The sequence below is a fragment of the Medicago sativa genome, chromosome 5, assembly GCF_051527215.1.
Source record: "Medicago sativa cultivar Bolivia chromosome 5, Bolivia_mono, whole genome shotgun sequence".
Taxonomy (NCBI): domain Eukaryota; kingdom Viridiplantae; phylum Streptophyta; class Magnoliopsida; order Fabales; family Fabaceae; genus Medicago; species Medicago sativa.
In genome coordinates, this window is record NC_140753.1 from 49,606,415 (window position 1) to 49,619,939 (window position 13,525).

At 33.6% G+C, this 13,525-nt stretch overlaps 2 protein-coding genes across 2 annotated transcripts; both read right to left on the reverse strand.

Moving 5' to 3' along the window:
- Positions 1 to 1,679: 1,679 nt before the first annotated feature.
- Positions 1,680 to 5,011, reverse strand: LOC146922678 (uncharacterized). Its single transcript, XM_085715481.1, has one exon. The coding sequence runs from the start codon at positions 4,881 to 4,883 to the stop codon at positions 2,754 to 2,756; it is 2,130 nt and encodes a 709-aa protein (XP_085571607.1). The 5' UTR covers positions 4,884 to 5,011; the 3' UTR covers positions 1,680 to 2,753.
- Positions 5,012 to 7,464: 2,453 nt separating this feature from the next.
- Positions 7,465 to 8,033, reverse strand: LOC146922679 (histone H4). The gene has a single exon (XM_085715482.1). The coding sequence runs from the start codon at positions 7,950 to 7,952 to the stop codon at positions 7,641 to 7,643; it is 312 nt and encodes a 103-aa protein (XP_085571608.1). The 5' UTR covers positions 7,953 to 8,033; the 3' UTR covers positions 7,465 to 7,640.
- Between the last annotated feature and the right edge of the window lie 5,492 nt (positions 8,034 to 13,525).

Here is a 13,525-nt window from a genome sequence, read left to right on the forward strand (position 1 = left end):
TATAAAGGCTTATGTTAGTAGATAAGCTCATGTAAGCTCAGAATAAGTCAATCCAAACGGGGCCTAAGACTAAAATTCTGTTTCATTTAAATTAAGAGGTTTTTTTTATGAATCAAAAGTAAAGGAAGGCATCAGGATGAAGCTTGATGTTCCAACTATGTTGGCATCCGAAAAATTTATTAAGAAAGGGAAAATTGTACATGATGGAAGACCAAACCAAAACCCTTGGAAAAAACAAAAATGGAATCCAAAACATTGAAAATAAAGAAACCTAAGGAAAACGATAATTCAGAAACCCATATTTGTCTCTGATAAATAAGAGTAAAGATTCCCACCAAACAACATTTACCATTCCATGACTGTGGTTTACTAGTTTGTCCACACAACAGTTTCCCTCACGAAAAATATGAGATGAAAGAATCGAAATTACACCTTGAATACAATTATGCCAACGGTTGCGAAGAGCGTATGGAACTAAGGATGAGTCCCTAAAAACCTGCAAAGCACTCTAAGGATCACCTTCCACCTATAATGCCAATGATGTTGAACCGCATATTCCAAAGCAAACATGAAAAGTCTAAAAGATCCGATTCAAAAACAGAAAGAGGACTCATGTTGCAACTTCTGTCTCTCAGCAACAGGATACATGCACTAATTGGATTAACACACAAGAAATCGACATTTTGTGATAATATTTTGGTGAAATTCTATACACTGCAGTAATCACAAGATCTAGCAGATACCAGATTATAGTATGTTATATAATCAAATATATAAACTAGATCAAGTTAAACCAAAAATGATTGATCTCAAATGGATAATAAATTACAATTAATGAAAATAATTAAGAGAAGTCTAAATTTAGTCCTAGCTCAAGTCAACGCATAATTCTATTGACATGCTACGAACCGCAAATCGGTACATGCATACCGGTTCGTGATACTTTTGCGGATTGGTTTGCACAAATTCCTCTATAATTCATGGAAACGTCGACATACCGAGAGAAGTGGTTGTAGATTAAAGAAAGAGGAATAAGAGGTTTAGTAGGAGATAAAAGAGAAAGGAAAACCTCTAATGGAACAAATAAATTTTGCAGGAAAACCTCTCAAATTGGGATGTAAAAATTTAGTGATTATTAATAAATTTAAGTTTTGTTTAAAATTTCTAGTTAAAAAAATCTTTTTGTTAAAAATTTATTGATAGCTTACTACACTTAATTAGATACTATTAATACTACGAACCGATGCGTACCGAAACTCTATACCCCAACCATACCAAATTTTTCTCATGTTGCGTACCGTGAACCTGTACAACGTTGTTTTAGAATAAATTAAGTGTTTTTTAAGTATTATATAATCATTTATCATGTTGTTTCAATTTTCTAAAAATCATTTTATAATGTTCGTAATTTAAAAAAGAAAAGTAAGCCCTCCTCTCCCTTCCCCTCTTAAACCCTCCATCCAAACACACCCTTAGATTTTGCTGAAGTCTTTGTTACATAACTAGTATTGAAACAGAGTATTGAGTCTTTGTTACACTCGGGATTTTCAATATCAGTTAAGACTAAAATTTGCAATCAACCAACTGGTTAAGTAGTATTGAAGAAGAGATTTAACTAATTAAACAAAGATGAGCGAGCAACAGGAATTGATAAACAATTATACACAGCCACAAGAGTAAGAACTAAAACAGATCTATAAAGATTCAACAAGCTAAGATTAATTCACTTCAAACAGATCTAGTACCCTTGGCAAGCAACACTTAAAGGAGCAATGATTTGAGCAGTAGCATAATAGCATCAATAAAGGCTTAACCTACATGAACAATAAAGCTTTTTCGTCTGATGTAAACTAGACTTAAACCTCAAATTAAAACATGATTTAACAGAAGTTTGAAATTGGAATGAGAATGATACCGGCGAAATTGTTTTCACGAAAAGGGAAACAAAAATGAAACAGGTTAGCATCTGCCACACCAGTGAGACTGCAGAATCATCGGTCAGTTTTCATTTCCAACACTGCAAATGTGATGCTACATACATTAGAGCAGTTAAAAGAAAGTGAAAAATAATGCAGAGTAACCCTAACTTCTAATGCACAAGATCTTGGTTAGAACCAGTGCAAAATATGCCCCTAAAATTATTTTAGAACAGAAAAAAAGTGATACTCTAGATTATGCTCTTCAAATAAAAAAATCAATATCTTCATTGACTTCAATATTGCGATAATCTACATAACAGACTCAAGTTCGGTCCCTTCACATTTACTCACCACTCTAACTACTACCGAAAAAAAGCTATTATGTAGCACAGGTTGTACAAGAAAAAAAGGCATATTATACGGAGCATTCAGAAAATCGTGAGAAAAATGAAAGATGATGCAGAAAGAAATTGACAGCAGAGGATCTAGATCCATTCTGATTTTTGTCCTACAGATTTAAGATTTGAAAATCTGTGTTTTGACTGTACAAGAGAAATTAAAGCTACATTAAGTTACTCATGATGAAATTAGGAAAGAGTTATGCTTCACTTCAGATAGGAAGCTCAAGTGTTAATAATATATACATGAATTTGGCTTTAGATTCACTTCATGATTTACATAGCAAAATATGTGTTAGTCATGTCCCTACTACATACAACCAATAACACAAGCATATCAATTAATAAAATATATATCATAACTCATTAAAACTAGTGTGAAAAGAGCATCACTGTCATGAGTTTCATGAAGAGAATTCAAAAACAAAATAAAGCTTTAAGAAGAAGATGATGGTGGTTGTTGATTCTTCAGAACACTAGTGAGGAGTTGCCTCAACTCTTCATCCCTCTTCTCCTTCGAATCTATTAACCGTAACATCTCTTCTTGTTGTCTTGCCAGATGCCTGAGTTCCTCTTGATTCTTCAAGTATTGCTTTTTTAACCAAACCACAAGTTCATGATCACTTTCCTTTCTTCCTTGTCCTTCAACCGTTTCTTTAGCTTCTGCTTGAGCAGAAATATCCGGGCAAAACTGAAGATCTTGCTCCGTAACAGTTACATTGTTGGATGAAGACATTTTTTTTGTGATAGAAAACCGTTTGCTTTCACCTTGAGTCTCAGATAAACAGACTCTGTCAATCATCCTTGCTTCTTTGTTCCCATTTGAATCTTCATAATCTTCCTCCAAACTCCCTATTGAAAATTCAGAATCTGCTAAAGAGGATGAAGAACGATGGTTGACTAAATGTTTCGATTTCAACAAATGCGTACAATCCTCAACAGATCTGGAAGGAGCAGCAATATTTTTAGCAGCTATCATACAATCATGGGCAGAAATTTCAGCAGGAACATCATCACAAAAATTTTGATAATTAAGAACGTCAACAAGATTGGGAGGAAATCCAGGTGGAACACCAACATCATTAATACTTCTGTTAGTTTTTCCAACATGAGCTCTATGTTTCCTTGAGCTTTCACTTCTTTTCCGCTTCACAATGTTTTTAACAAAATCGACATGACCCAATACTGATTGCTTCCACCACATTGCATAATGTGTGGTTACATCTGCCTCATAAAGTCTTGGTGGGAAATACAAATTTGTATCAGATATGAGCCTACAATAGTTTTTCCATGCAATGAATTTAGTCTCATTGAATCTAGGCACATAACTTGGAACATCTTGATCCATTCCAAACTGCATAGCAACTCTATGTGGCAAATACTGCTCTATAGAGTTAAATCCAACAAGCTCGGAAACTCTCAAGCATATAACAAATGAGATCATTTGTTTATCCAAATCTTTCTTAAATGGTACCAAAAATGCATCATTTGGATAAAACACACCACATTCATCTACATATCTAAAATATGGACGCCAAAGAAAATCATCAATAGCCGAGTCTAATTCCAGCTTAACATTGTCAATTTCCAAGGCTTGTACCCTATGCCACCTAACCAATAAAGGGTCTCCACGGTTGATCAACATGGGTTGCGGTTGTAAGTTTTTGAACCTCTCCCACACCCAAATTTGAACCAAGTAAAACGGTGATTGAAGAGTAACTTCTAAAGGATATCTATCACCACCAACAGATAATTTTGACAAATCAACAATGGTTTTCTTAAACACACTTAAATCCTTATATATGCTAGCTAAAACAGCCGGTGCCAAAGCAATAGAATTTCCTCTAGCAAGATGAATAGCAATAGGAAACAAAGAACTTTTCACCAACATGCATTTCCTAGGAAAAACAAAAATTGATAACCAAGCAACAATGAATGCTTCATGTTCAATTTCACTACCTTTATCCATGAAAACATCCATCCATAATGATATTCTTGGCTTACCTGTTTTAGTCTTTTTAAGTTCCTCTCTTGCATTGATCATCTTCTTTTCCACCACTCTCATTTCTCGGTCTTTAACATTCGCGAAAATAGGATCACCAATGACAGGGTAACCCCCGAGAACCATAACATCCTCCAAACTTATCGTCGCCTCACCAAACGGAAACACAAATGTATTCGTCTTACAACACCATTTCTCCACAACCCCATAAAGCAAGTTTTGATTTTTCAGTATGCGGCATTTGGTACTCATTATAGCATCAAAGATTCCAGCTTTCTTCCATACCGGTTCATATTTGAGCTTAAGTTGGTCAACCCAACAACCCCATTTCATTTGTGGGCGGGGCCACCCAATGAAGTTGATTGTTAAAGGCCACTCTTTTGGGTCAAACACATAAGACATTGATGATGGGTTAAAACCAAAAGGTTGTTCATGAATGGAATTTGAAATGGGTTTTAGAAAATGGGCTATTCTAAGAGTTGCTTCACTGTGACCATCTGGTGAGAGCATGAAATCTTCCCTCACCTCCATCATGGTATCTTCAAATGGTTGTTCATTCATCATGGCTATGACACTGTTCTGCAAAAAGCTTGAATCTTTACTATGAAACTGTGAAACAAAATGGTTTGAAGCTATTTTGTAAGAAAAATGGTTGCTTTGTGAAATGGCACCTTGTTTGGCACAAAGAATGTAGTACAACAACACTAGAGCATCCTTGCATATGAAGGGAGAATGGTGAATAAGTGAAACGCCCAAATTACCCTTTTTCTGGTTGTAATGTGAAAATTCCAAACCAAATAAGAACCAAATAAGTGTGTAGTCATTTGAAATTATGTTGAAGGGCATTATTGTATTTTGCAGCTTGGTATTTCGGTCCTTTACTTCTCTTTCCTGTGTGATGGCATTCCCTTTTTTGGGTACAGATGACAAGGTGTGATGACACATTATTTTATTTTTTTTATAGATAAAATGGCAAATATTTAAGTTCAGTTTGGTTATTAACTTCATAGACATTAACTTCATAGCTACTAAACTATTCAAATTTCGGATTCAAATTTAAATGAAAGCATTCCCTCTAGTAATATTGATATTATCAACTGAGTTAGCAGACAGACATATATATCCACATCTCATAAGTTAAATATAATTTTTATTGTGGACAAATTAAAATGCTACTTCCCTTTACTTAATTTTATTTGAAAATACAGTCATAAAGTTCTTTTTTTCCTCTATAGACGAAATGAAAAATGTCATTTAAAATTCACACATACAAGTTTTGAGTTTGAACTCATCAAAGATATAGAATCTATTAGCACGAGTAAACCATTTTTCCCAGCCAGAATATATTCTAGAAAACAACCCCCAAGTTTCCCATGTAGCAATGAAAATAATTTCAAATAACTACTTAACCACAACATTTTCAAGCCATTTTTCAATTCATACTTCACAATGTTATCATAAAGCTTTTCCAGATTAAGATCAAACAGGAAAATAGGTTCTAGCACGACACTTTAACCATGGTTTCATGTAGCACATAATACATGTTTTACCAAAATTATCAAATACTAGTAGTAGTAGGTATCATTTTAATGACTTTAAGTTTACTGTAACGTTAATCAACAAACTTCAGATATTCTTGACTCTAGCGAGAGAGATGATTTACCATTGTGAGAGTGGGATGGTCATTGTGAAAATCAGTGAATCATGAGTTATAGTAGTACATTGGGTTTTACAAATCACAGTGGGAGAGTTATAAACTCACAGCAGCAGTTACCCTCCGATTCAACAAAACACATGCTTATAGTTATTGGAATTAGAACAAAACACATGTGTTACCAAAATTTCACAGGTCCATCCATATTAAACAAAACCTGATTCTCATCGTTACAATACCATTTTTAGGTTTTGTTTAATATGGACCTATGAGAATCATAGTTTGGGCAACATATCAACCCAGACTCAACTTGCCCTTAGTTTGGTTTTTCCAATGCCGTATGATTAAAATTATTGACAGATTCAGTCTTCATTGCCCAACATGACTCATTTACAATGCCAATTTGCATTAACCTTAACAAGTTCAAGCAAGATCTTTTCATTTTTTTACATGAATAGAAAACTTGGAACAAGTGTGCCATGGACCGATCAAATTTTAACACAAGAAATTGATATTCTGTGTTAATATTTTGCTGCCTAAACCTTTTGAGAATATTCTGATGAAACATTATAAGCCACAATAATAACAAGTTCAAGTAGATGCAAAATTAGGAACTCGGACAAGGAAAAAAAAAACAGAAAAATGGCTTGTGTAAATAAACAGAGCAACAGTCGCACATAGCCAAGTGATACCGTACAATTAAGTTGGGCTGGGAACGGAAAATGAGCAACAATGATACATAACCAAGAGCAAGAACTGATGCAATACCTAAAGATTCAAAAAGCTTATACTAACACTCCAAATCAAAAGGGCAGCATCCAACTGTTTTATGATACATTCCAAATCAAAAGTTGGTCGTACAAAACGTATATCAGACATGTAAACTAGTAATATCCAAATCACTACGTTGGATGGACTGAAAAGACAATTTTGAATATATGGCAGAAACAACTCCCAAGTTAATCCATACTTCACAATGTTATCATAAAAATTCTAGAGATCAAGATCAAGCAGCACAATAGGCTCTAGAATGACGCCATGACCTAAACATGGTTTCAATTTTCAAATATAGCTTAGTCATCAAATGATCAAGTTAAACCAAATAGCTTAGTCATCAAATGATCAAGTTAAACCAAATGATTGAACTCAACAGGTTGATACACTAGAATTAATGCAAATTATCTAAGGTAACTCCCAGTTTAATCCAAGCTCTAGCTCAAACCATCGTTGGTCGAGAATTAACACCCATATTTCTCTAAATGTATATAGAACTTAATCTTGTGTATTTATATGCTAAATCACTTGACTAGAAAGTACTTCTTTATGTAACCAGTATCGAAGCAGATTGCTTAAATCTTTCTTACACTTGGATATTTCAATAGCAGTTAAGAAAATTCTTAGAACCAATCAGCTAGTAAAGCAAGCAAAAAAAGTAGTATTGAATCAGAGATTTAAAATTCAATAAATTAATAAAGACGAAAGCAACAATAATTCAGAAACAATTATATATTGCCAAGAGTTAGAAAAGTGATACAGTACTAAAAGATTCAACAAGCTATAACTACTACTTACTAATTCACTTTTCTTACTACTAATTAATTACTAATTCACTTTTCTTACTACTAATTATACTAATTCACTTTTCTTACTACTAATAATACCCTAACCTAACCACCAAAACCATAAAGGGTCCTTCCTTGTCTCTTGAGCGCATAAACAACATCCATAGCAGTCACCGTTTTGCGACGAGCATGTTCAGTGTAAGTAACAGCATCACGAATAACATTCTCAAGAAATATCTTAAGAACACCACGAGTTTCTTCATAGATGAGACCACTGATACGCTTTACACCACCACGCCTAGCAAGACGACGAATCGCTGGTTTGGTAATTCCCTGAATGTTATCTCGAAGAACTTTGCGGTGTCGCTTTGCACCACCCTTTCCCAAACCCTTGCCTCCTTTGCCTCTTCCTGACATGATTGATTGCAAGATCTTGCTTCGAGCTTAGGAATTTCGATTTTGGGTTGTTGTTGATTTGATTTGATGGTTCTGTTGAGATATACGAAAGGGTTTTTATACAGAAATTTGAGATTTGAGAGAATGGATGTTTGCCGTTGGATTGGATAGTTATCCGTGTGAAAGACTTATTTGGGGATATGAACCGTTGGATTATACATGATTGGTTATCACGCGGATCGCCAGCGTGGCTTTCAATTTTTCGGATGGCAGCTAACGCTAAGCAATTTTATTTTGGTATGATTGATGGGTGGGAATTAAATTTTGAACTTTGGAGTAGGAGTAATCTATCATTGACCGCTCAAGACTATCTCCAAAAGTTCCTCAAAAAAGGATTACTCATTTATCTCCAAAATGAAATTTTGTTATTATTTTATTAAAAAAAAAAAAAAAAATTAAGGTGATTGCTATATGTCTCAAAAGATTTCTTCACGAAGGGATCACGAAAAGATAAATTGGCCAATTAAAGCTTTTGTTGGCCGGAATACACGGTATTCTTGGTGTTATTAAGTTTTTATTTAAATTTGTTGTTATTTTTTCTTTATGATGAAGTGGTCAAAAGAAAAATTGTTGAAGCGGTCAATCAATTAAAACAAAAGATCTAATGGATATTAATCTGCCAACGCTTTCGGGAACATGCGGTTCGCGGCATCTAGCATTTCTCTTGTTTTTGGTTACAGCTTACATGGTGAGCCCATTGTGCCGAGTAAAATGTAGAGAAGAATTCAAAGCTTAAACAACATTTACAAATAATTTTTCCTCTAATAAGCGTGTGTTTGGTATACCATCACGTTTTCCGAAAACCACGTTTAAAGTCACGTTTGTATTGAAGCTTAGTATTGTAGCTTCATGCTTTTAGCGTTTGAGGAGCATTGGGACGTGAGAATGTCCTGAAAAAAGCTTTACCAAACAAGCCATAAAACATTTACAAATAAATTTATCCATACCTCCATTTAATAGATTCATTAGCATATCAATGATTGTATTTTTATAAGATTTGGCTCATCGAGTCTTGTCTATTTATTAAAATGGAAAAGTTTAGTGTTGCATATAATATCAAATCATTGATTTGTTTATCGATTATTGATATTGGTCATCTTATTCTCTATTATAAATTGCTCTCTTTAGATGATCCTTATTCAACTTTATATGCACATGCATAACAAATTATTAATGGTTACAATACGAGTATTATTTTCTCACTTTACTAACTACTCATTTGAGAGGAGCACATTTTCAAAACCTTTATGATCATAGTTTTGAAAACTTTCCTAAAACTTTCGTAAAAAACATCAAAAAGGTTAAGAAAAATAAAAACTTTTCAAAATGATAGGGAGATTATAGGAAAGCGAATCAGATAGAGATTTATACTATAGTTCGTTAACCACCTGAGCTACTTTAGTCGCTTCACCACTTGAAAAATTTTATAATACAATCACTCTACTTACAACAACCACAAAAGTATACAACTATCGAATTGGTTTTTTTTTTATATAAGCAAAATGATTATCATTAAAAGGAGTACAATGGATACTCAACCCACTAGAGCAAAGATTTCAAGTGATGCAAACTAATACATAAAGCATTGGAATACCGATCAACGAAATCATAGGTAAGTCTCCCTGCCTTGAACGATGCAATCCAACTATAGGACACCATTTTGATTTGGTCACCATTTTGATGTGGTTTAGAAAGCTCAACTTGTCACAGATGGCAGCTTTAAAAATAATTTTATTTCTCAGAATCCAGATGGTAGATAACAAAAACAAATAGTTTACCTTCCTAAACTTCTTGCCTCTCAGATTTGAACCATGTTTTAAGAAATGATCCACCTCATCTTGAGAAAAAGGACCATGAATTCTTAGTCAAGAGACCAGTAAACTGTAACAAGATTTAACCGTAAAGCCAGTAATTGTTTAACGTTTCCGAACCTACTTGTCAAGAGTCACTCTGTCTGCTGAGATGCCGGCCAGGAACGAAAATATACCAATAACTAACTCATCCTTCCAAACGAAAAGATTATGACGCCAGCGCAGCCTCCACAATCAACCATCACCATCTCATTCCCCAACATCAGCCACAGTCTATTCTTTATGTAATTGCAAATGAAAACAGGCGAGGAAACACATCTTTGAGCGGGTCAACACCTAGCCAAATGTCACGCCAAAAACTGACAGCTGAACCGGCCCCTAATTTTAGTTTTACACCTTCCACAAAAAAAATTGAGTGATTGAAATCAGACCAACCAGTCGATAATAAATCCAACCACCATGACAATTGTTTAGTTCTATATTTAAGTTAATGTTTTCATTCAACAAAGCATCTTACAGTGAATCATACTTGAAGGTTAGTAAATCATATCAAAGTGCATTTATCAATCATCATTCAAGCTCCTAAATCCAGCAGTCAATATATTTGTACCATGTCCTAATTTACAAAAAATATATCAGCAGGTTTTCAAAACCATATGATAATCCAATCCAATTTAATTCATGTTGATAGGTTAATTGAATTCATATCATGATGTCACTGTCAGCAAGCATAGTCCCATGACAATATTTAGATTTTGTCATAGAAACTTGAATGAATACTCCAATGTGTGCTCAAGATATAGATTCATGAGATAAAATAAAGCTGACAAAACTAAGGGCTGGAAAATCTATCTCATTGACTAAGTAAATTGTAAGTCCCATCTACAATACGTTGGAGAAGCATCTTCAACAGAAAAAACTAAAGCTACTAGAACTAATCAGTAAGCAATTAAGCTATTCTAATCAATTAGCACTAACTTCTTAACTCTAAAACTGATTGTTTAACAAACTTGTCAATTGTACAATCAAATGTTAACAGGAAAATCTATGTGCTAACAGTTCTAGGCTTCTAGCATGATCTTACCCATAGTTTCATACTTTCATTTTACACAAACACAGATATTCGCAACCATCAAACAGGTTTTCGTTAAAACAATTACTATCCTTCTTCTTGGATACAAATCTGAAAATAATGGTTTCTGCCCAACAATATAACCCTTATTTCAGTTATTTCAGTGACATGTAATTAAGTTATTAACAGGTAATTCAGCCGTTATTGCCCAACAATAAAAGTTTATTTTGATAATGAGCTTCAGCTTCCTATGAAAGGGTTCATAAACAGATCGTACCATCCTTACTTTTCAAAATATATTTAGTGTTTAACCTTGTATAAGTAGTTAAAACACAAGGCAACAATTATGCATAGCCGATTTCGTTTACAGACAGGAGACTAACCTTAATCACCTAACTTCAGCTACACTAGATAGACTCTAGTGTTGTTAATGATATTTGAACACTATAGGTATCAGTGTTGATTTTGGACAACATAAATTCAGACTCAGTTACACTTATTTTTGTTTTTCCAATGCATTGTGATTAAAATTGACATGTTATTAAAATCGACATGTTCAGTCTTTAATACCCAACATTACTAAATCACAATTACATATTCCATTAACCTTAACAGGTTCAAGCAACATTTTTCTCTCAGCAGCAGGAACCATATGCACTAATTGGATTAACAAGATCGACATTTTGTGATGATTTTTTGGTGAAATTTTATACGCCAGATCAAGAAGATATCACGTTGTAGCATGTTTCACACTCACATATAGGCTTGATCAAGTTAAACCAAATGATAGAACTCAAATTGCTAATACACTACAATTAATGCAAATTATCTAAGATAACTCCAAGTTTAATCCTAGATCTATAGTTCAAACCAACCTAGGTCCCGATTTAACATCCATATTTCTATAAGTGTATTTAGTGCTTAATCTTGTGTATTTATATGTTAAATCACATGATTGTAAAGACTTTGTTACATCACTTGGATATTTCAATAGTTAAGACACAAATTCGGAACCAACCAGCTAGTTAAGCAGTATTGAAGCAGAGATTTAAAATTAAATAAATAAACAAAGAAGAGCAAGGAACAAGAATTCAGAAACTATTATATATTGCCAAGAGTTAGAAAAGTGACACAGATACAGTACTATAAAGATTCAACAAGCTATTAGGACTATATAATAATTCACTTATCTTAGTACTGATTAACAATTCAATAATAACACCCTAACCGCCAAAACCATAAAGGGTCCTTGCCTCTTGAGTGTGTAATCAACATCCATAAAGTTACTGTTTTGCGGCAAGCATGTTCAGCGTAAGTCACAGCAAACACAGATTGTTATCAACCATCACATACACTACATGATGTACTTTATTTTTACAATTAGTGATTCAATTTCACACTTCAACAGTTGACATATACTACATTCAAAACCTGCTACACTGATGCAAAAAGGAACACTTCTTCAAATCCCGTAATTAAGTGTCAATTGTCATTTCCCAAAAATATTATATCCATCAAAACACAAATTCTAATGACTTCTTTTAAACTAGTGTCTATCATATGAACCACAATTAAATACCACCATTTAACAATAATAAACACGCATCTTAGACAATATCTAAAATGCATTGATGTCAAAATACACACAACTGCAAGAAACATGAAGGTTCAGTTCAAACTTATATCATTGTATACAATAGCTCCAAGCCTCCAACTACCAAATAGTAATACACAAACACATATATATTGTTTGTCTTTTCAAGATATCTCAAATTCATGTTCAGCAATCCTGCTGCATCATGTATCATGAAATAGCAAACAATCCCACCATCCAAGTAAAAAAAGGGAATTTTATACATGATAAAATTACTCCTTCATGCTTCATGTAATTTTTGTTACCTATATTGGTCAAACTCATCAAAAGTTAAGTACTTTGGTGGTGACTGCTATTGGTGAATTTTTATTTATCAATCATCATTCAAGCTACTAATTTTGAAGGTTTTTCATTCTAATTACCACAAAAACCAATGTAAATTATTGATAACTTGACAAACTAGAGCAAATTTTGTTGCTATTTGCCTCGTGTCATGAGTGCAACAGATATTTTGAACCCTCTTCCAAATTAGAAGATCAACCAATCCCAAATGTATTTATTTATTACTATAATAAAAACAAAAGGGTGACATCTAACCATTACACTTACCGTACAAATCAAAAGTTCGTTGTACACAAATGTTATCAGACATATAAGCTAAAATCTCAAAAGGGAATTCCCATACTATTCTTGTTTGTACCATGTCCTAATTCACAACAAAAATAGATCAGCAGATTTTCACAACCATATCAGAATCCAATTTAATTTCATGCTGATAGGTTAACTGAATTCATATCATGATGTCACTGTCAGCAAGCATAGTTCCATGACAATTTTTTTAAGCAATGTTTGAACCATACTTCTCTTAAAATTTTTTAGAGATAAAGATCAAAGAAAAAAATAGGTTCTTGTAGAAACTTGGATGAATACTCCATGTGTCCTCAAGAGATGGATTCATGAGATAAAAGAAAGCTGACAAAACTCAGGGCTGGAAAATCTATCTCATTGACTTAGTAAATTGTGAGTACCATCTACAATACGTTGGAGAGGCGAATGA